This window comes from Monocercomonoides exilis (genome assembly GCF_001643675.1).
Source record: "Monocercomonoides exilis strain PA203 chromosome Unknown scaffold2-2631571, whole genome shotgun sequence".
NCBI lineage: Eukaryota > Preaxostyla > Oxymonadida > Polymastigidae > Monocercomonoides > Monocercomonoides exilis.
Window position 1 is genome coordinate 676,303 of NW_027150547.1, and position 22,611 is coordinate 698,913.

Sequence of the window (22,611 nt, forward strand, 5' to 3'; positions counted from 1 at the left end):
GTCCAATTATAAAAATGTGTAATTTTTCTCTTTCTTACACTTTATTTTATCTCTCTTTCCACATTCTTCATCTTCTTTTTCTTCTTCTTTATTTTCTTCTTCCCCCATTAACTTCTTCTTCATCGAATCAATAACTCCAACATCTTTTCAAAATGATTTATTTTTCTTTTCGTTTTTGCTTCTGTTTCTCTGAGCATTTGTCATTCTCCGTTAATTTTTTCTACTCTTTTTCTAAAGCACTAACTATATTCCGCTCACACAAAATCCGCAAAGAAGGGATTTCAAACAGAAAATGTGATAACAGAGACAGATGAGGCGAATGAGATGCATCCGCCATTGGTGGCAGTCTGATGATGTTGTGGAGCTGAGTTGATGTTGGTGATGGTGCAGTTGGTGAGGGAGAGGGAGAGGGCAGGGGAGGTGGCAGAGGAGAGGACACAGCTGGCGGGTGAGGCTGTGGAGGTGATGTGGGTGATGTTGGGGAGTTGAGGGTGAGGGGATTTGTGAGGGAGATGAGGTGGAAGATGCTTTGGCTGTTGAGGGGGAAACGGGTGATTGCTGTGTGGTTGAGAGCGAGGGAGCCAGCAGTGAGGAAGAAGAGGGGTGTTTTTGTTGTTATGGAGGTTGTTCCTGTGATGGTGGTTGTGTTGAGGTTGAGGGAAGGGGAGTTTTGGGAGAGGTGGAAGAGGATGGGGGTGATTTGATTTGAGGAGTTGTGAGCAATGGCGAGGGCAGAGACTGTGAGGGAGCCCTGAGTCTGTTGGAAGAGGGCAGACGAGGCAGATGGATCTGGTGAAGAAGATGCAGATGAAAATGATGAATATGATGAAAATGATGATGATGACTGTGATGACTGTGAATGTGAGTTTGGTGGTTGGGGAATGCCACTGGAGGCGATGGTGGTGGCGGTTGTTCCATTTCCTGTGATAATGGTGCCAACGGCGCTGAAGGTGAGTGTCTGATTAGGAATAAATGTTGAACTGAGGAGGCTGAGGGAGGCATCTAGTTCATCTGTCATGCATTCAAGAGCATACTCAATTGTGGAGCATGGCTTAAGTTGTGTTGGTCCACACAAATCAACGTTTGTTCCATTATTTGATACGATTTTATATGTTGTAATGAGAGGGAGCCAGCTATTATATTCGACATTATCAGCTGTTCCGCAATTCCAGACTCTTTGTGAGAGAGTTGTTGAGCCACAATTCTCAAACGGAGATTGGGTGATGCTGCTTCCATTGAAGAACACATTATTTCCCCTTCCATCTGCAGCTGTATTTCCATCAAAGAAACAGAAAGTGATAAATTTTGTTCCATTCATCCATGATAATGTGTCTGAAAAATATTGCAGCACCTCCATAATTAGTAGAGACAGTCAATTTATTTCTGATAAACTGGCAATCATTAACCAATAATTTCTCTAGTTTGTTGCTTGGAGGATAATTAAATGTGAGAGAGTCAGATGAATCTCCGCCAGAATTTGCGATGCACTTGCAGCTTGAAAACAGGAATTGGCCAGACGCAGACAAGTCATTCAGCCTTAAATATCATCCAGTTCCACTCCAACTTGTTATTGAACAACTTTCAACTCTGTTTTTTGGGAATGTACGAACAGAATAAAATTATGAGTTACTGATAAAAACAGCTCCACAATTTGCAGCTAAACGTAATGCGAAATTGGAATTAGCAAAGCAAACTTTTTAGAATAGCATGCTATATACAGTTCTATCATGGTCACAGGGACAAATTGCAAAATGAGCAGGATGTGACAGTGAAATTTAAATAAATAAAAATGTGATCATTTCTAATTTAAAAGAGATAAGAAATATTTGAATTTATGCTTCACTTGCGGTTTTTTATATATTATGCTACTGATTGCGAAGATAAATCTTCAACTCACGGGCATTGATAATAAAAACAGCAATGACGTATTGAATCATTTAATAATGGTATTATTCTCATTTTTCATTCTAATAAATTTTTATTTATAAGTTGAATGTTGAAATTTAACAACTATTATTTTCTTATTATGTGATTATCTGTGACTCATTCCTAATGACTCAATTTTTTTATTCTTTCATCACGAAGAGTCTTTTTTTTTATTGAAAAGTCGACACTTAAAACTTTCTTGTTTCATCAGGACATCTCATTGATTTTGAACAATTTTCACAACAAACATTTCTTTCGGCATAATAGTATAATATAGCATTTTGTCAATTTCACAAATAACACCACATGGGTGATTTTTTTTGAAATCATAAAAAAAGATCAAAAATCGGAAAAATAATAAATATTGTGGAACTTTTTGATCACTGAACAAAAATTGATTTTTCATTGACATTAAAATTTTTTATCATAAAATTGGTTCGTTTTATTCATAAAATAAAAATAAAAAAACAAACCTTTTTGATATTTTCTGCTCAAATGAATGTGTTGATCAAATTTCAAAAAAAAAAAAACAAAGGATTGAAAAATTCTTTTTCAAAATGAAATGAAGTATGAAACTCGCAAAACGATCAAATTGATTGAAAACTTTATTGAAAAAGATTTTAAAAGATTGTTATTTGTAATAAAATTTGTTTGACTGTTAAAAAATGAAAATTGTGAGTTTTTATTTTTTTTCCCAACTCAACAGCATTGGTAAATCACCGATCCGGCTGTGCGGACAAATTGTTTCAGTAAATGAATTAGATAAGTTGGGGAATCATTCAATTGATGATTTCAACTGACTCTATCTTGTTTTTTTTCTCCTCATTCTTTAAAAGGAAATGATTTTCAAACTTCCTTCTCCATCAGTAACTTCTTTTCCTTTTGTTTCATCTTTTCAATATCCAAATCCTTCCTTAGAAAATATCGCCAACGTTGTTTGCTTCTATCTTTAGCACTTTCTGTGATATTCATCTCGCAGCATAACCTAATTACTCTTTCAGCTCGCAAACCTTTTCTTGAAACACGTTATGTTTTTTACACCAAGTTCACCGGCTGATGTGAAAGTATTGGAGGAAGAGGCAGAAAGGATGTGTATTTTGTGTGTGAATCCCTTGTCTCTTCTGTGAAGGAACCCTTGTTCGCCTTCATGATAAGCATCACTCAGAAAGACAACTCAATTGTTGAATATGGTAGAAAAGATGTATTTGGCGATTGGGATGTCGATTTGTTTATATTTCTCGGTTGACAATACGCAAACACGGTGTATGCAGGTGGAGCGTCTGGTGCCAAGGAAGTGAATTGTGGTTTGGAGAAAGGATCGTGTATGAATATGAACGACGGGATTGGGCTCCTGAAAAAAGCGCAGAAAAAGGTGGAGAAGATAAAGACAGAGGAGAATATATGGAAGCAGAAGAGGATGAGGAAGAAGCAGATGAAGCAATAGATTTGTCTGTCTGTCTGTCAGTCTGTCTGTGTCTGTCTGTGTGTGTGTGTGTTTTACGGGAAAAGGAAAAAGTCTTAAAAGGAAGATTATAAATTTTTTTAATTCCATTCATTCTTTCTCATCCTCTTCCTCTCTTCTGCTTTTCCTTCTCCTCTCTCTATCTCCTTCTCCATCCTTTACTGCCTCCGCTGCTTCTTCTCTATCATAAGATTCCATCCTTTCTTCTGCTCTTTCACTTTCGTATTCTCACTGAAGATATCGTGAGAAGGCGCAAAAGAAAAAATTGGAACACAGATTCGGCTGGCGGTGTGCTTTAATACGGCAGAATGTTAAAGTGGCTGATGTTGAAGAGGATATGCAAGAGTGGAAAATGGAGGAGAAGGAGTGACAAAAGAATGAGACACTGATGATGAAAAAGCTTTCTAATTGATTTTGCAGAGAATAAAGAAGAAGAAGAAGAAGAAGAAGAAGAAAAAGAAAAAGAAGAAGAAAAGAAGGGAGATTACAGAGGGTATTGAGAAGAACAACGCTGTCAGCTGCAACGGCGAGATCATTGGTGTTGAGATGCACGATGGAGCAGCTGAAGCCATCGTCGAACACGAACAGGTGCGAGGAAGCACTGATGGCGGAGAGGTTGGTGCGGGAGAGAAAGAATGAAGAAGCCTGTAGAGCACGAAGAGCGGGGCAGGAGAGGTGGACGAAATTTTAATAGAAGATGGATAAAGAAGTTTTCTCATGAAAACACAAAAGAGTGCGGAGTTGAGGTGGGCATGTTTGCCGGCTGCAGAAAAGAGGGAAGAGTGTGCAGATGCGAAGGAAGAGAGAAAAAAAAAATTGCAGAAGGTGAGGATGCAGTTGTTGAGAAAAGCGACAATAGCAATGAGATAGTTGTGGCGAAGAAAACAAGTTCAAGATTTCCCGAGGTTTAACGACGCGGATGAAAGCAAGGGAGATCGGTGTATCGAAGAAGGAGGAGGCGAAGATTCAGAAGGCGTTGCAGATGGCGTGGTAGATATGGAGGACGGCTGTGAAGAGTAAAGCGCAGGGGGCAAGCGGGGAGCAGTACTGGCAGGAAGAAGAGTCGGTGTATTATTCGACGAATATCTGGTGGGCGCGGAAGAAGGTGATGAAGGGGAGGAGGTCGACATCAAGTACGGGGTCGGTGTTGGTGTGGGAGGAGTCGGAGCAGCTGATGGATGTGTTTGTGGCGAGGGAGGGATGGGTGAAGTCGAGGGAAAAGATGGACTCATTTATTTGTGCAGGGATGCTGGAGCACTGGATAAAGACATCCTCATCCACGAAGGCATCGTTCAATGCACGGCTGTGGTTAAAGATAGGGAAATGAATAGAGTATTTTCGAATTCGGTGCAGTCGACAAACATCTCGCTACCTCTGATGGTTGGCCGGAGCAGATACATTGCGTGAGAATTTATGATAATATGCCCAACAGCTACTCCAGGCAAAATGGAACAAAGTATCTCCAAACATGGTTCAGCCGAATGCCTGCTTGCGAGGAAATTAAAGCCCTTGTCTCCTTTCACAAACGCCTTGTTGACCATGATTGCCCAGAAATACTTCACAAAAGAGATGGAGCGAGACGAATCAGTTGCGTCCAACTCAAATCCGTAAAGTTTATTGAGAAAGCTTAGGCTTGCGCAGATCATGATCCCGTAAAAATGTCCTATATCCATCACAGCCTGAAGCACGCTTCATCGTGTCAACTTCTTTTTGTTCTTCCTCGTATCGCATCCAGCAAACATCGCATGCACAAGGACAAACTACTTGATGACATCAGTTGCATCTTAGAACATTTCACCACCCAAGTCATGGCACTGTGCCTCCCTTTTCCCAGTCGAGGCTGCACACTTCAAAATAATGAACGGTTTATTAGCAGGACAGCCCCTGTCGCCAGCTCGTCTGCAACACCACCTCCTTTGGACTTTGTTTGGTTTCTTATTCCCTGACTTGCCTCGCCTTTTCAAACCTCTGCCATATTCACCTGCGCTCCATCTCAAATCCACTTCTGCACATGCTCAGAAATCAATTTTCTTCATTGAACAACGCTGCTGCCTTCACGCTGTCGAAATGAAAACATGCTGCTCGCAATTTCTCACGTATTTTGAAGTCGTTCAGCATCAAACTTTCAGAGTTGAATATTATCATCCTGAAAAATAATCTTTCCTAATCCACAAGTTTCCAGCTGCAACATGAGTTACGCTGTTGGTATGGCCAGTTGTATTGGAAGCTGCACAAGCGGCAGAATGCACCAAAAGCTATCAAACTTCTGACTCAAACGATAAGTCAGAAAGATTTTTTTTATCAATTGATGTAGAGTTATCAGTGAATTTAGAAGTTTAGCAAACAGGCAGATCAGCTATCGCAGCAAAGGATTGAACGATGTTGCAGTCCAGATAACAGAAGGCAGCACCAACTTGGAGGAAGTGGAAGAAGGATAGCGAGAGAGGAAGTTTGAGGAAGATGAAGGAGAAGAAGTGTGGATATCCTGTAAGGAAGTTGTAATAACGTTTAGGGAGCTTTTGATAAGTCTGAAGTTACGCTTCCCGATTTGCATATATTTTTGTCAAAACATTTTCTTTTAATATTTTTTTCTATAACTTTTTTGGATAAATTTTTTTGATGTGTTTCTTTCTGAGAAACATTTGTTGATAAATAAAAAAAAGTTGCTCACTTTTGCTGATATGATAATAATTTTGTTGTTGAATCATTAAAAATGAAAACTGCTTTGAAAATTGAGAGATTTCAATAAATGGCTACAGATTAATAATTCCATTTTGATAATAACACATCAATAACCGAAACTACTGCTATATTTTCCTATAGAAATTGTCTTAAGCATTATGGAAATAATTTTATTCATGTTTTTGAAACAAGAAAACTGATTATTTGTTCTGTTTTCTGAAGATTTGATATTTTCGAATAATTTGTTTAATTTTTTTTCAAAATTTGTAATAGAAACAATTTAAAACAGATTAAAATCAAATAATAATAAATAACATTATTATATTTAACAATATTTTCATGCAATTTCTAATATAAAATTCTTTCCCACCACACCCATTATGAAAATATTTTTTGATCAAACGTCGGAATTTTTTATGATATCAAAAAAAATCACCCACATTCTGATTATTTGGGTGATTATTTTTGAAATCATAACTTTTTTTTGTATGTTTGTTTTTCAAAGGTTGTTTCTATTTTCATGGAGGTTTTGTATTCGAATGATGAATTTATTTCATCTGTATTAAAAACAAATGTTAAAGCCGAAATAAAGATGATTATGTCATTTGAAAGTCTTTTCCTTTCTTTGTGTTCTTTTTTTGATGTTCAAGAAAATTATTCGAATCGATTATTTTGCAACAAAAATGTGATTTCGAAAATAATCACCCATATTTGTTGTCTGAAGCACGTGTTGTACAATAAAAGTTTGCGGAAGTGTGTGTTTGACAAAAAATAAAAAATAAATCATTTCTTTTTTATCATTATTCGAATTTCAACCAAAAAATGCATTTTGAAGCAATTATCACTATCTCCATTTCCTTAATAAACATCTCAATCAAAAAATATTTTTTTTCATCTTTTGCATAATCGGATCTCAGTTTGATGTGTTTTTTTCTAATTTTGATTTTTTTATCATGTCCCATTAATTATTTGAAATAAAGAATTTTCCAATTATTTCGATTTCATGAAAAAACATTTCCTCACATAATCATTAGCATTAAAAACAATGATTTAATATTTGTCAACATACCATGTTGTTTTTTTTCGATTTCAGTGAATATCATTAAGTGACATTATGCCTTTCTTTCGATTTCATGAATTGAACAAAAGCTTGAAATCGCTGTTAAAGGGAAGATGCTTTAATCATTGAGAGATTTGAAGAGATTGTTGTGAATTCAAACAAAAAATAAAAATGTTCTGTAAAAATTGAAAATGAACAGTTGCAGCTTATCCAAAAGAATAACACAATAATGTTAAATCAAAATACCAAAAAGCAGATAGGGAAATAGTGATAATGAAAAACACACATGGGTGATTCTTTTTGAAAAGTCACAAATGTTTGATTTACAAATAAATCTGAAATATCATATTTTACTCATATTTCTGTTTCAGCTCACAAATCTCCTCAAGAATGTTTGAAACAGCATTATCAAGAAATAGATTCCATTTAAGTGAAGTTTGATATTTGTTAACAAAATATTTAGCCAAATATGATATTTAAGATTTATTTGAAAATTAAACATTTGTAACTTTTCAAAAAGAATCACCCACATGTGTGATAATTTTTGAAATCTTGTGTTCTTTCGAAGAGGAGGAGGGCGGGGGGTGCATATTGCTCTTGTCTTCGGTCATTGACATAAGAAATTTCACAGATTAGATATTTCCTTTCGAATTATTGTCATTGAAAAATATGATGTGACAAAAAGATATGTCAAAATTTTTTTGAAAAGTTCCTTTAGATTAATTTTCAAATAAAATAAAAATTTCATATTTCAATCAAATTTTTGTTTCCACTCACCAAATTTTACTGTCATGAAGATAAAATATTGGATGTGTTATTATTGCTATTTTGGTGAAGTTTCGTTTGTGGAAACAGAAATTTGATCGAATTATTAAATTTTTATTTTATTTGAAAATTATACAAAAGGAACTTTTCAAAAAAATATTGACACATAGAAAGTGTATTGATGTTTTTGCAAAGCATCAGATTGAATTCAAAGCTTTTGCGACAAATTTTTCTTTTCTTAATTTTGTTTGAAAAATAATGAAATCAAAAAGAATTACACACATGAATGAGGAAATGATTTTTGAATAGCAAACAAATTCAAAAATTTTTGTTGAAAATAAAACATAAAATAATTGTTCATCTGTCTCACAAGCAAGATCGAACGAAACATGGTATCATTCGATCAACCACAAATCAATTATCCTTCTCTTTTTGGGTCTTCTTTAATGTTAATATTCATTGAAAGCATCTACAACAACATGAAATCCAAAGAATAAAGCTTGTATGACAGAAATAAACTCTATGATAAAAATATTTTCTTTCATGTTTGTTCAAAGAAAATTTATTGTTTCACAACAGTGGATCAGAAAAAACATTATGAACGAACGCCTGCATTAATATGTATTTTTTTTTGAAAAGTTTCTTATGAATAAGTTTCAAAAAAAATAAAAATTTCATATTTCTATCAATTTTCTGTTCCTACTCAAGAAACTTCACGAAAATGGAAATAATAACATTGTCAAGATCATGTTTTCGTGACAGTGAAATTTGGTGGCTGAGAACAGAAATTTGACCGAAATATGAAATATTTATTTTAAAAGCAAATAAAACAAAAGAAACTATTCAACAAATATTTAACTTTTGTATTATTCTTTTTGAAAAGTTACATATGTTAAGTATCTGAAAGGATAAATTTGAACTTTTTTTGATAAATGTTTGATTATTTTTAAAATCATATCTAATTTCGAGGTGTTGATTTATCAAAGATTGAAAGTTTTTTGTAAAAGATAATGTGATCAAATGCATAAATTACCACAACTGTCTATTTAAAAAAATTGAAAATGAATGAAAGATGAAAAATTTTTAAATAAGCTTTTTCTCTTTTCACTGTTCATTTGTTAACATTCAAGATAGATTTATGAATCGAAAATTTTGTATGAAATAATATGATTTCAAAAATCTTAACTTTTTTTTGTCCGTTGAAAACGAAAATGTGTTTTTATCTTTGGCTAAACAATTCACAATCAAATGTTAAATACATTAATTAAAAGATAAGGTCCAATTAATGATGTGAAATAAAGACAGATATGTCGGTTTCTGGCTTAATGATTTATCCGTGTCAATAAAAATTAAATCCAATCATAATTCAAAACCGAAATTTCCACAAGAAAAACCTATGACAATAAAAAAAACCAATCAGATTTTCATCATTCTTTACGTTTTCAAAACAATACAAACATCAACTTTATGTGTGATAGAAAAAATATTTTATCTTTTTCTTTTTTTAAGAAAAAGTTTTTTTTTATTTAAATTCTTACCAATGAAATTTTGAGAAAAAAATTATTTTGAATGAAAAATTCTTCTTTTGAATTATTTTTTGGTGTATCCCTTGAATGAAAATGCTGATAAACTTTAAATAAACAAATGATTAAATGATTTGAAAGATTTTTTAAGCAAAAAAATAAATTAAAAACAACTTCACAAAAGTTAAAAAAATCTTAAATGTTGATTCTTATTTATCAAAAAAGAAATGAAAACAAGAATTGACTTTTGATAAGTATTTACCCCGACAATTCTTAAACATAAAAAAAGTTGAAAAAAAAGTTGAATGAAAAACGAAAACATTTTACAATGAATAAACAATCAGCAAATGGCTAAATTCTGCAATCTAAAATAAAAATTCAAGTTAATTTAGCATGTACATAAATTTACTTGATATTGATACTCCTTTCATGCACAAACTAAAATAATAATAATAATAATAAAAATTATTCATCAAAAGATTCTAATTGCAAAGAGGCTGATGATATTGTTATCAATAAGAATTGTTGCTAACAAATTAATAAAGAAGATCAATTGGAAACAAAGATATATAACTTCCAAAAATTCAGTCAAAACACAATTACGTGATTTTCTATAATTGTAAATGATTGAAAAAAAAAAAAAAAAATAAAATAAAATAAAATCAAAAACGAATATCTTTAGATTTCAGAAATTGTGGTTGACAGATATAGTCATGTATATGAATAATAAATATCAACCAACCAAAATAAATATACTAAAAAAAATGTTTTTTTTATAATAAGAAAACAACATTATGCCGAATAAATGCGCATACAAAAATTGGTATCCTCCTCAGATCATGAAGATAAGAGGACGAGGCCTCGAACGATATTCAATGACAAAATGGTTAATACCAAATAAAAGCAAAAACACAAGTAAAAGAGTACACAAAATGATGTGAAATCGAGTGAAATACACTTAAAAACTAATTTTTTCTTTAAAAAGTGATTACGCAACAATCACACAACATAGTAACGCTTCAAGTTACATAGTAAATATATAAGACATGATTCAATTCCAATTCGAAAAAAAAAATACTTTCAGGTCATACGCATCAAAATGCGTAATAATCAACGAAAAGACTGAATACAACAATATCTTAAAGAAAAATGCGAAAACACATAATATTTACAAAAACATTTCTTAAATCAAATTCCATGAAAGAAATGAATAAAACTGAAAATAGAATTTTAGCCAATAAAAATTGTAAAGCAAAACATTAAATCATTAAATCATTAAATCTGAATAATAATAATAATAATAATAATAATATTAAAAATACTTACGAAAAGAATGGACGAATATGTTGTGTAGTTGATGTTTGGATGAGTTTTGACTGGTGATGAATCAAAGAATCAACAATATCGCTCCACCCGTCTTCTTCGGCTGATTCATATAAATCATCCTTCAAATTAGTCCAAAATGACTTCCCTTCTCCAACAAGCTCTTCATTTTCAGTTGAATTTTTTTGATGTTCCACACCCCCATCCTCTAATTGATCTATGTCCTTTTCAGAAATTTCGCTCTTTACAATAACGTCTTCATTTTTCTCTTCTTCTTCTTCTTCTTCTTTCATTTCCGCAAATTCATTACTGCTCATCTCATTTCGGCATTCATCAATTTTCTCATTCCCTTTCTCTTCATTCTTTTTTGAACTTTGTTCTTTCTGAATTCGAATTACCAATTCCTTTATCACACTTACAAGTGATTCTGTTAATGGGACTTCAAACGCATCCAAAATCCACTGACTGCCAAGTAAATGGAACATGTTTCCATTTTCTTCGCAGCTTGGCTTAACATCCAGTTGCTGCTGCTTTGGCATAACTATTTCAGCCTCATCTGCAGGAAGATGACATTTAAGTGCTTCATTCTCCGAAGAAAATAGAGCCTTCACAGCAGATTCGTTTCCTGAGCAAAAAATTCGTTTCATAACACATGAACACGTAATTATCAATTCTGATAACTTTTTTGTGCTTATTATTTCATGTTCATCATTGTGTTTCTGATCAACAACATTAACAATCCACGTTTTGCCTACCTGCGAGTAGTAATAGGAAAATAGAGAAAGAAGGGATGTTGATTGAGACAATAAAATCAATGCATGATTCGAAGATTGAGAAATGGTCCAGATTAAATTGACGATATCTTCCATCGTGTTGCTTGAATCTGTATGCTTCCATTCACCTTCCTCTAAGACGGTTGCTAGTACATCTGAAACCATGCGAGATATTTCAACTGTGCCTGCTTCATTTACGCGATTTTCATTCCACCCTCCGCAATAGTAAAAAATCCAGCAAAGATTGCATTTTGCAGAAGTTGAAATTGAAGAAAAAATGTCGATTTGTTCAGCGTCAAAATGCGATTCTGATTCCGAAGCAACCACAAAATGAATTATCATATCCATTATCTGTCTATCAATTTGTAACGATCTTAGAATTTTTAGCGTTTCTAAAAATTTCATAAAAGATTATAATTAAAAAAAAAATATGATTTATTCAAACCAAAGTGTTGAGCAAGATTCCTAAATACAACAAGAATATGCTCCACAATCTTTATTTTATCACGAAGATCACCACTTGTGTATAAATGCTTTATTAGTGATGGAATTGTTGTCTGTACAACAGACGATGGAATCAAGCACTTTTTCATAATAGCCAGATAGCACAGCATCACAGTAACATTGAACTCATTTTCTAACTTAATCGAAGAGATATCTTGCTCATAACTTTTAGTAGTAGCGCAAATAGATTTGAGCTCTCTCTCCAACCTTGAAAGAAATCCGGATCGGCAAAAGGCAAAATAAAACATATTCAATTGACCATGTTCCAAAGAGCCATAAATCGCAATGTCTTCAACGGCGTTATAAATTTCAAGAGGGAGAGGTTCGTCTATGCTGTAGATTTCATTTATTTCACGCAAAACGGAACTCAGTTCATCATTAATCGAAGCTCTCTTTTCATTTTCAAAATTTACCCATAAACGACCATGTAAAGATTTCAATCTAACAACTGCCATATATTTCCGATTTGAAATTGGTGATCCTACTCAAAAATTTAAAATAAAAACACAACGAAAATTGATAATTTTTACAAACTCTTCGAAAATGATGCAGAACTATTATATTCATCTGATGTAAAAGGCAAAGATTTTTCACCCCTTCCATAGCAAATCGAACTCGAAAAAGCAGCAGCAACCATTTTAATAGGCTTAAAAAATAAAGTGTCGCAGCCCATTTTTTCCTTTTCGAATATTCAAGTCAAATTGAAAAAAGAAGATGAAATGAGCATAATGTTTGAAGATTATTCAAAATGAAGAACAAATTCGTTTTTTCGATAACCATATCATTTTTTTGTGAAATGTCTCATGAACAAAACGCACTCCAGAGGCTTTTACAATCAATAAAAAATCTTTTAACAAATCCAACATTATATCCAGATGATGAAAAATATATTACAACATTTCAACAATCTCCTGGATCAATGCTTATATGTTTTGAAGGAATTGCCCAGCAACAGGTTTCTCATTTATTGTTCGCAATATTTCATTAAAAAATTATTCCAAAAAGATTGAAGCACCTATAAAATTATATATTGCAAGAATACTTAACATGATTGTCCTTCATTCATGGTTTTATTTAGTTATTTTTTCTTTCAAAAAATTTATTTATTGATTTGTTTTTTAGGAATAAATTGTCGAGTGATGCAAAAAACCAACTTTTTTGTCTTCTTTTGAAACAGCTTATTTTTATCCATTTAATTAATCCCCCAAACGAGCTTATTAACCTTCTTTCCGAAACATTAACTTTCGTTCTTATTGAAGCGGATAATTCCGATATGCTAACGATGCTATTCCTTGCTGTCCAATTTATATTGTTGTGCTTCTCTTCATTTTATGGATGCACACTGGAACACATTCAATTTTCTTCAATCAAAAATATAAAATTACAATCATTTAACATAAATATGATCTCATCAAAATCTTCATTTTCTACATCATTTCTTCAATTTATAAAATTTATTTGCAATCAAAAATATCAATTTGCACCAACAGCTTCATTAATGCGAATAGATTGGACATCGTTTGATCGAACATTTTCATTATTTATTGAAGGATTATTCGGCTCAGGCGATGAAAATTCAACCTTTTCATTAGCAAATGTGAACATCCTCCAAACGTTGTGTAAACTGACATATCAGTTGATCGAAAAAATAGAAGATTCCATCACCAAACGAACTGTTATTGAAAAAGATAACGAACTATTTTCAACGAGGATGAATGCAAATGAATCATTGGAACTCGATACAGGGAAATATCATCCAACAATGAAAGCACGAAAGAAAGACATGGAAGTGGTGAAGAGAGGCAAAGAAGGGATTGACGAATTCGGCTCATTAGTTTATCTTTTTCTCAATCTTGCCGTGAAACAATGCAATCCAACAACATCAGACACTTTACCAACCACAGCAACTCCTCCGGGCTTTTCTTCAGTAAAAAACCCTCCATCGGAGCTGCTTCTTTGCTCTTTGTCTCTTTGCCAGCAATGGATGGTCCATATCACTTACATCGAAGCTCTATTCATGTTTCCTATTCCTCAAATACTAGTTTCGCTCCTTAATCCTCCTGCAGACACATCAACGCTTTCACTTCAAACACAGTATCCTTTGTCTTCACCGCTTCTAATCGACCTGTATCATTCTTATCTTGTTCCACTCTGCATAACACTCACTGAGCTCGTGTCTCATCAACCAATCACTCGAGGCGAGCAAAAGCTTTTTATCAAAAACACTTCAAATTCTTCGCTGTTGCAGCCATCATCATATCCCTCAAAAATAACACCTCTTTCGCTTTCTTCACTCACAACACCCGACTCTTCTCCCATTTCATTATCCCTAACAAGCGGCAAAGTTCTATTCAATTCACTCTTATCGACTCTTCTTCCTCGTCTTTCTGACGCCTTCGCCTTTGTCTGGTCTCTGAAGCTATCTTTCGATTCAGAAGCTTCCTCAGCACAATTTCCCTTTCAACAACTGACATCAACACAAACATCCTCAATCACAGCAGCTTCGGGCTCACCTTCAACCTCTTGCGGGATGAACAGAATAAACGAAGAGCTCCAGTCGCTCACCAGATTGACAAGCGAAGTGTTTGCTGTCCATTCGAGCACAATGCTCAGTGCCACTGATGCTGTGGTCGAATGCGAAAGACACCAAATACTCCGCGATGAAGCTGAGCACCTCCTCCTTCAATGGGCACAGTCAACTTGCCCATCGCAGCAACGCACAAGTCACAACTTTGGAGGCGGATTTTGCTCTGCCTCTGGTCTTGCTTCTTCTCAGTCAATGCTCACAGCAGCACCTCCACCCGAACTCACTACTTTACCTCCATTTACCCCGCCTTCATTTGAGTTGCCGCCTCAGTTTTCGGACTGGCTGCTGTTTGCCACTCGTCTTTTGAGTGCCGAAGGGCTGCCCCAATCAGCACTGGACGACTGCCTCGAAATCCTGGAGTCGGTGAGTCACTCACCACAGCTCTGCTTTTCAGCATCTCCTTCTTGTGATGATGCACCTGTTGGCTCTTCATTTTCTTCGTCTTCATCACCATCATCATCTTCATCTTCTTCTTTGACTTTTACTCGAGCGAGCATGCCATCTGCTATGCTTTCTCGTTCTGTGAGCTCGTATTTTGATTCGATTCCTCCACCTTCGTCATTTGTAAGACCAGGAATTGAATCGATGCTCCAGCCTTTTTTCCGAAGCATTGTGACAATTGCATTGAACCAGATGACGTCTTCACTTCATCGCATCCGAACTTCATATTCTTCTCTTTCTTCTTTCCCTTCTTCAACATCGCAGATGCAGCTGCAATCACCTGTCCGTAGCATCAATCTCTCCAGCAACTGCTGCTTTACAGTTATGCTTAATGCCATCAGAATTGCACATCATTCGCTTTCAAATGGAGTGTTGCCTATTCTCGGAGAATCCCTGCTCCAAACAGGAATACCTCTTCTGTCTAATTTGAGAGCACTAAAAGACAAAGCACTTTCAGAAACTATTCGACAGCTCGAAGTAATTGACAACGGAATGAAAGCGGATGCAACAAACAGCAGCAAAAGATTATCTTCAATTGAGAAAAGCAGGATAATCACAGAAATTGTTGGCTATGCCCTCTGCAGCAGCGCTGAATGGGATTCCGTGTGTGTAATTTTGAGTGCAATGCGTGCTGCAAACGAAGAACTGCTGGAACCTCAGGCGATCCTTGCATCGTGTTCGGAGAATGAGGAAGCAGATGGAGATGGGTGGAATAGTAACAGTAACAGCGACTCAGACGATGAAGAAGATGATGCTCCACTTTATATTTCTCAGTCATCTCAAAATGAAACACAGAACTTACAGTCTCAATCGCAAAAGATGCAGCGGTTTGCAGAAAGAATAGCACCAATAACGAATGCCATCACACAAACAGGACAGTTTCTGCAGCAATGCGTGCAGCTCTGCACAGTTACGCCTCCATCGTTACCTCAATCAACAACTTTAGAAGCGACAACTTCAAATGCTTCAACAGAATTTTCACAAGGAGATATCACAGATAACAATCACTCCGTTGTTTTGCTTCCCTTTCTAATGGTGCGTGTATCAATTGACTGGATCGGCTCTCTTCGGCAGTGGGCTTCTCTTCCGCAGACGCTGCCAATGTGCTTCCCATTGATTTCCTCGTTTGTTGTTTCTGCTCTGCAGCACCACTTTCTGTTCGCTTTTGACAGCACCGAAGCTGAAAGTGAGCTGAAAGGCAGAGATGCCCCTGGAATATACCAAGGGGCTGGATCATTAGAGGAGCGAGCGCTTCGAACAGGACAGTTGTTTGAGGCAGTTCTCCAGCAAAAAAGTGTTGAAGAATGCTTTTCTGTCAACAAAAATGCAATAATTTCGCTTTTTAACACGCGCATTTCGAAAGAGTTGAAACTACAGAACGAAATGATAAAGTCAAAAATGGAGTTTCAAACAAAAGATGACTTTGAAAAACTTGAAACCAAAGAAGAAGAAGAAGAAGAGGAAAGTCTTGAACAAATAGACGAAGACAACATGTTCGCGTTACATTCATCACATTCGGAGATGACTGCCGAGCAGCTTCTGTCGCCTCTCAGCATTCCGCCAGTCAATTTCTCCGCACTATTCACCGGAGAAACTAATCTGATCCCTGTGCAAATCAACCAGCAAGGCAAAGAATCAAGCTTGATGGCAAGAATACACAAATGGGACATTTCGCATCTGCGAATTGATGGAACTTTTTCGTCGTCTTACAAAAACACATCTATTTCTCGTGTTGCATCAGCTTCCCTGTTGAAGATTGTCGAAGGAATTTCTTTATCTTCCTCTGTTTTTTCTTCATTATCTGATCCAAATAGCACGCGAAACGTCTTGTTTCAGCGGCTTCTTTCTTTGTCTCATCATCTGATGCTAATTTTCTGTTCCATTGACTTTCCATCACAATTGTATGCTGCTAAATGTGTTTCGCTTATTCTCGAAAAAGTGACTGTTGCTGCAAAAAAGATGACTGGATCTGCAAACCAACAAACGTCTTCTGCTTCTTCACAAGTTAAACAACAACAAACTGGAGCAAATTCTTCACTTCAACATGAACTAACAATGCAAAAGTTAAGAACACCACTTTTGCCTCAGTTTGACCTGAAGGCAGTGTACTGCTCTATAATTTCGTCACAAATGCACCATCACCAAATATTTTCACAGTACCTTCAAATGATAACATCAGAATCACCAATAACTTCAACGGAATTCCCTTCAAATTCTTTGCTTGTCAACCAAAATTCTAATAATCTTCCGTTATCTTCTTCTTTGCACTGGCTATTTTTGTGCTTGACTGATCTTATTTTAGGCCAGTTGCCTTCACTTTCATCTTATTCTGTATTTTCTCAAGAAGAGCTGAAGTATTTCATGAAAATGATAATTCTCACACTCTCTCACATAACAGCTGTTTTGCAATGTGCCCGCAGCCCATCGCTTTCTTCTTCTTTGTCATCAACAATGAAGATTGTGACTCAACTGTGGGAAGCAAATGTGATTTCTCAAATGAAACAAAACACTCTTTCAACACCATTTTTATCAGACAATTCTTCTTCTTCTTCAATGTCTTTGAATACTAAAAATTTGCTTACTCGCTTTGCTCAAGGATGCGTTTCTTCTCTTCATCCTTTGTTCTTCTGCATCCAGCAAAGATGGCAGTTCATTGCAAACAACGTCACTTTTCTTCTATCCAAATTAATTCTTCCAGTTACCAATTCATCAACTTCAGAAATAAACTCAGTTCAATCTGCGCCTTTTCTTTCACCCACATCACCAAATGCCACTTCATCTCTTATCGAAACACCAAAAACAGCTTCTTCACTTTCCATTTCACAAAATGCACAAGAGAATCTCTTTATGACGCTATCATCATTTCTGATATCACTTCGCCACACTCTTTCGTCTTCTCTGCTTCTTTTTGCACATCCTCTTTTCGACTGCAATTTTATCCCGTCGCTGTGCTCATTCATTCATCCTCCAAGCTCAAACGCCTCTTTTTATCTGTCTTCTTCCTTTGTCGACTCTTTCTCCCACTTCGCTCTTCTCTGCTCTCCCACAACATCTGAGTCACCGCTTCCTTCTCCACTTGACGACTCTGCCGCTTCTTCATTTGTTTATTTGAAGCCCTTCTCATCTTCCTCCAAGATCTGGCTGACCACACCTCCACAAGACGAGCTTTCATTATTCTCATCAGAAATGAGTGATACACACTTCATCATAACTCCTTCAGCATTCCTTTTCTCTCTCCGCATCCGACTGCTGTGCCAGTTGTGGCTTGCTTATCATCGGTCACTTCAATCAGCTGCTGCTCATTTACTGCATAAATCCCCAGCCGCTGCACAAGCAGTCACATCCGTTGCTCGCTTCTTCTTTCGTCTGTGCACAGCAATTGTGGCACTGATTCTCCACGTGCAGAGCGAAGAGTGGTTTGAGTCGTCGTATGCCTCCCCTCGCTCCTATGCAGCTCTCCCTTCGCACATCTTTGCCTTCTTTCCGTTTGCTGCTTCGCTGATCAATCCTTCTCTGTTGCTTTTCACTTCGGCGCTGTTTTTCTTTGCAGAGAGAGACACAACAACAGCCTGTTTAGAAGCAATATGCGCGTTTATCTCTCTTTATGCACATTGCAGCGCGCCTTTGAAATCATTCACTTCAAATCAATCGAACAATTCGTCCTTCAGTTCTTCGACTGGCGGAGCTTCGCTTTCTTCTTATCACATTGCAAGAGGAGGCGATGACATTTTGCTATTCCCCGATTTTGTGACCGTCCATTCAACACCACAAGACAAACCGTCCTTTTTCTCCTCTCAGACGCTGCTGTCTCCTCTCTCATCCTTTTGGAAAGAATGGACCTGCCCCCTCATTTCAGCCTTGCTCCATGCTCTTTCAGCACCCCCGCGGCCGATGCAGACGTCTGTTGCTCTTTTGGGCTCTGCTCTGCTTCCTCACATTCCTTCCCTCTCTTTGGATCGTGCTCCTCAGACAGCCCAGAGCTTTCATTCATTCAACTGCAGTCAGACGTCTGTTGATGCCCTTGTGCAGCTGATGGCAGAGTCTGCGAAGGAGTCAGCTTCTACATCTTCAATGAGACAGCCAACTGCTTCATCGTCAGTACTTTCGCTTGTTTCTTCTGTTGGAGGTGTTCTTCCTACCCATCATAAATCCATCTTGTCAACCATTTCATTTCTTATCTCTCTGCTTCCTTCAACATACGAAAAACTTATTTTGACTGCCATTAAATCTTCTCCGGCTTTAAGAGGAAAAACTTCTCTTGAAGATATTCTAAGAAAAGTCAAGGAAACGTCTGATGGTAAAAGAATTTTACAATCTCAACAATTAAATTTGCCTTGATTGATTTGAATTCTTAATTTTAAACATAGTAGCAAAATAATTTTAAATATTATTCATTTCAATATTTTCGTTGTATTAGAAAATTTTTGATAAATTGAAAAATTGATCTTACACTTAATTCGAATTCATCTGCCGTTTGAAATCTTTTTCCGATGTCTTCGTCTGACAGGCATGCTTATTCGTTTTGCACATAAGTCATAACATTTTCATTTGCAACCTGAAATTAATTTTGATCAATTTTAAGTAAAAAAGAAGAATTCAGAAAGTATCTTGAACGATCTGGAGTGATTGATAACTTAACAAAAGGTTTTCCAGTTTAATGAAATGCTAACTTTATAAATGTGCGATTTTCATTTTCCTGATTTTCTTTTTTCTGGTGTAATGTTTTATACTGATTGGAAAACACAATTTAGTCTTAATTGCTCTTTATGAAGAACCAGAGAAACCTGCAAATGCAATAGAGTTTGCTTTTGAATGATTTTTTTTGCCTTGAAATTTATTCCAAAATATCTCTTTATTATGTTTCTTTTAATGCTTTAATTACAAAATTTGTCAACATAATCATTTCACGTATTTTTACAAATTAACTACAGATTTGTACGACGATTCCTAACCACTCCAAGCGGAATTGATGTTGATGCACTTGTTGCAGAAAATGAAGAATTGAAAAAACGAGTTGAAGAACTATCAATGGAAGTTGAACGATTACAACAAATGCAACAAGCTCAGGAGATTTCAAATGGTGAATAAATGTGAATTGCCTCAATTCTAAACATTCTTTCTCTCTTCTTGATCAAATCATTTCATCATATTTGCCTTTCTTTAATTCTATCTTTTTGTTAAATTAAATCTATTGAACATTTTTGGATTCGATCTTTTTGATTGAAATAGCAATATAATTTTTGAAAAAGCAAAAAACTTAAAGAAAAAGAAAATATATAAACGACTTAACCATAAACGAAAATACACAATGAGAAGTCAAAACATGAAAATAATGAATGAACTGTTGAGCTCAACGAAAAATATCCTTAATATCACAAAAAATTTTATTGATTAACACAGACAAAACACCAAAAAAGTGAGGAGTACTCATTCGTTAGAGCTACTTTCAAAAACTACAGGAAGCAAAGAAGTCAATAACCTATTTGATTTTAGAGATGCATTTTGACGCGTATCTGAAGAAAGATTAGGTCCGTACTGTGACAAACGCTTGGTGGAAGTTGCCTGAAAAGAAGAAGAAAAAGAAGAAGCAGGCGAAAGAGTCTGCGAAAGCTTCTCAAAGGGAGAAACAGGAGCGCGCCTAAATGTCCCTGCTGATGAGCTCAGCAGCATCGCCATTGACTGCTTGCCAGAACGGAGCGCCATGTGCACTTCCTGTACTCGCGATGGAGAAGAAGAACGGCCGCGGTTGAGAACTGCATGCAGCGGGGCTGTTTGCTTCAGGCGGGTTGTAAACTGCGGGCTGAGTGGCACAGGATGTGTATCATCTACGCAAAATTTCAGGACATCAGAGCCTGAGGAAGCATCCGCATTTGGTAAAATGGTTTCTGAAGAAGAAACAGAATACATTTGTGTATTCCTTGAAGATGAAGTGCTTTCAGATGACGAAGTTGTGATTGAATTAGCAGAATAGTTGTATTCTATATCTGTTTCTGAATGAGATAACGATGCCGATGAAGCTTCAGATGATGACAAACAGTCCGATTGATAAAGGGATTTTATTGGTTGAGATTGAGTATGACTTGATGATAGAAAATCTCCTTTGTTTGACAGCTTAGCTTTTGACCCGTCAAACATCGGTGCTTTTTCAAAGATTTGTGGTGGCGATGGACTATCTTTATTGATTTGTGGCTCGTTGGATGCTGCGAATGGAGGAGAATGAGGAGGAGAAGTTGCATCCTCGTTTTTCAATGATTGAGTATTGCTAACGTCTTGTGACGCAGAAACAGATGAAGAAATTGGCATGCTTGGACGCCAGTTTGACAATATTGACTGCTGAAGACTGTAAAGAGGTTCAATTTCAAAAGAAGTCAGAGTTTTCCCCGAATTTAACACTCGAGCAATGAACTCACGAACTTTCTTGACGATGCATTCTTTCTCTTGCTGAAGAATAATCCAATCGCAGACAACAGTCTGTTGCATCATTTTGAGTTCGTTCTTGTCCTTTTTAAGCTTCTCAACATCTTGTTCATATTGCATTTGCTGTGAATGGATACAACTCATGCGATTTTCCAAATCTGATCGCGATCGCCTGTGGCAAATATGATTCCTTTCATCACTTTTTGCATCAAAGTTATCAAATGAATAATCTTCTTTTGCTATGAAACTTTTAGCTTCTGTATCCGTTGAGTTCGGCGACACATTTTTGCTTTGTTTATCGTTTTCGTCTGAAGATGAATCATCTTCGTCTTCGTCTTCATCAAATTCCAAATCAGAAAGTGATTCACTATTTGAATCACAATCTAACGTAACTGTTTTCCAAATTGACGTTTGTTTTGATGTGTCTGATTTTTTCTTTATTTTTGCTGTTCTGATTTTTGAAGTTGGTGGGAGCAATTTTGGCATAACAATTCGAGGTTCCACAGTAGCATTGGGTAATGGCTGAAGAGAACGAAGGCGCGTTGGAGTTTTTTCAAGATGAGATAAATCGGAGCTCGAATGAACAGTCAATACACGATCTTTCTTTGGTGATTGAGAAAGAGATAAACGTGTTTTTGATTGGGAATGAAGTTCATCCATTTCCGATGAAACAGCTTGACGAGTTGAAGGTGAAAAAGATTGCGGTCGCTTACTAGTTTCTTTTGTTTTTGCTGCAAGTGGTATCAAAAGAGGTTCTGAATAAGATGATCCATGCTCCTTTAAATTTTTGACCAAATAAGCGGATATGCTGTCTTCTTTAGCATGTATGTTTGAAGAAGAACAAGTGTGCAAAAGAGGAAGCGTAGAAGCGCACATTCTTGTTTTAAATGAACCTGCATTATTCGTTTCTTTAGATCAACTTTTCATCAAGTCTTTCATGCTTTTTCAAATGTTGGATCATAATTCTCGCATAATTTTTAAAATTGTTTTGCAAAATCTGAAAAGAATGTTTTCCTTCTTCAAATTTCAGGATAATAAAAGCATTTTGAGTTAGATAGGCAAAAATTTCCAACATTTCGCAATAATCATTAATCCAGAAAAATTTGTCATAAAACATATCAAAGAGGCACTTGTTATATCACATCATG

At 35.8% G+C, this 22,611-nt stretch overlaps 7 protein-coding genes across 7 annotated transcripts; 3 read left to right on the plus strand and 4 right to left on the minus strand.

Annotated features, from left to right (window-relative positions):
- Positions 1–220: 220 nt before the first annotated feature.
- On the minus strand, positions 221–1,357 carry MONOS_1962 (uncharacterized protein; the record flags this gene model as incomplete). Its single annotated transcript, XM_067871849.1, has 1 exon — positions 221–1,357. One exon carries the CDS (start codon positions 1,355–1,357, stop codon positions 221–223), a length of 1,137 nt encoding a protein of 378 aa, XP_067735668.1.
- A 1,756-nt stretch (positions 1,358–3,113) lies between these two features.
- Positions 3,114–4,027, plus strand: MONOS_1963 (uncharacterized protein; the record flags this gene model as incomplete). Its single annotated transcript, XM_067871850.1, has 3 exons — positions 3,114–3,127; positions 3,198–3,390; positions 3,809–4,027. 3 exons carry the CDS (start codon positions 3,114–3,116, stop codon positions 4,025–4,027), a joined length of 426 nt encoding a protein of 141 aa, XP_067735669.1.
- Positions 4,028–4,278: 251 nt separating this feature from the next.
- Positions 4,279–4,620, minus strand: MONOS_1964 (uncharacterized protein; the record flags this gene model as incomplete). The annotated part of the gene is made up of 1 exon (XM_067871851.1): positions 4,279–4,620. One exon carries the CDS (start codon positions 4,618–4,620, stop codon positions 4,279–4,281), a length of 342 nt encoding a protein of 113 aa, XP_067735670.1.
- Positions 4,621–10,740: 6,120 nt separating this feature from the next.
- On the minus strand, positions 10,741–12,655 carry MONOS_6642 (uncharacterized protein; the record flags this gene model as incomplete). Its single annotated transcript, XM_067876888.1, has 4 exons — positions 10,741–11,366; positions 11,643–11,906; positions 11,960–12,499; positions 12,553–12,655. The coding sequence occupies 4 exons, from the start codon at positions 12,653–12,655 to the stop codon at positions 10,741–10,743; spliced, it is 1,533 nt and encodes a 510-aa protein (XP_067735671.1).
- Positions 12,656–13,729: 1,074 nt separating this feature from the next.
- Positions 13,730–19,502, plus strand: MONOS_6643 (uncharacterized protein; the record flags this gene model as incomplete). Its single annotated transcript, XM_067876889.1, has 1 exon — positions 13,730–19,502. One exon carries the CDS (start codon positions 13,730–13,732, stop codon positions 19,382–19,384), a length of 5,655 nt encoding a protein of 1,884 aa, XP_067735672.1. The 3' UTR covers positions 19,385–19,502.
- On the plus strand, positions 19,501–20,292 carry MONOS_6644 (putative C-Myc-binding protein). Its single transcript, XM_067876890.1, has 4 exons — positions 19,501–19,553; positions 19,629–19,690; positions 19,798–19,846; positions 19,978–20,292. The coding sequence occupies exons 1-4, from the start codon at positions 19,537–19,539 to the stop codon at positions 20,132–20,134; spliced, it is 285 nt and encodes a 94-aa protein (XP_067735673.1). The 5' UTR covers positions 19,501–19,536; the 3' UTR covers positions 20,135–20,292.
- MONOS_6645 (uncharacterized protein) lies at positions 20,252–22,352 on the minus strand. The gene has a single exon (XM_067876891.1). It carries the CDS (start codon positions 22,337–22,339, stop codon positions 20,474–20,476), a length of 1,866 nt encoding a protein of 621 aa, XP_067735674.1. The 5' UTR covers positions 22,340–22,352; the 3' UTR covers positions 20,252–20,473.
- Between the last annotated feature and the right edge of the window lie 259 nt (positions 22,353–22,611).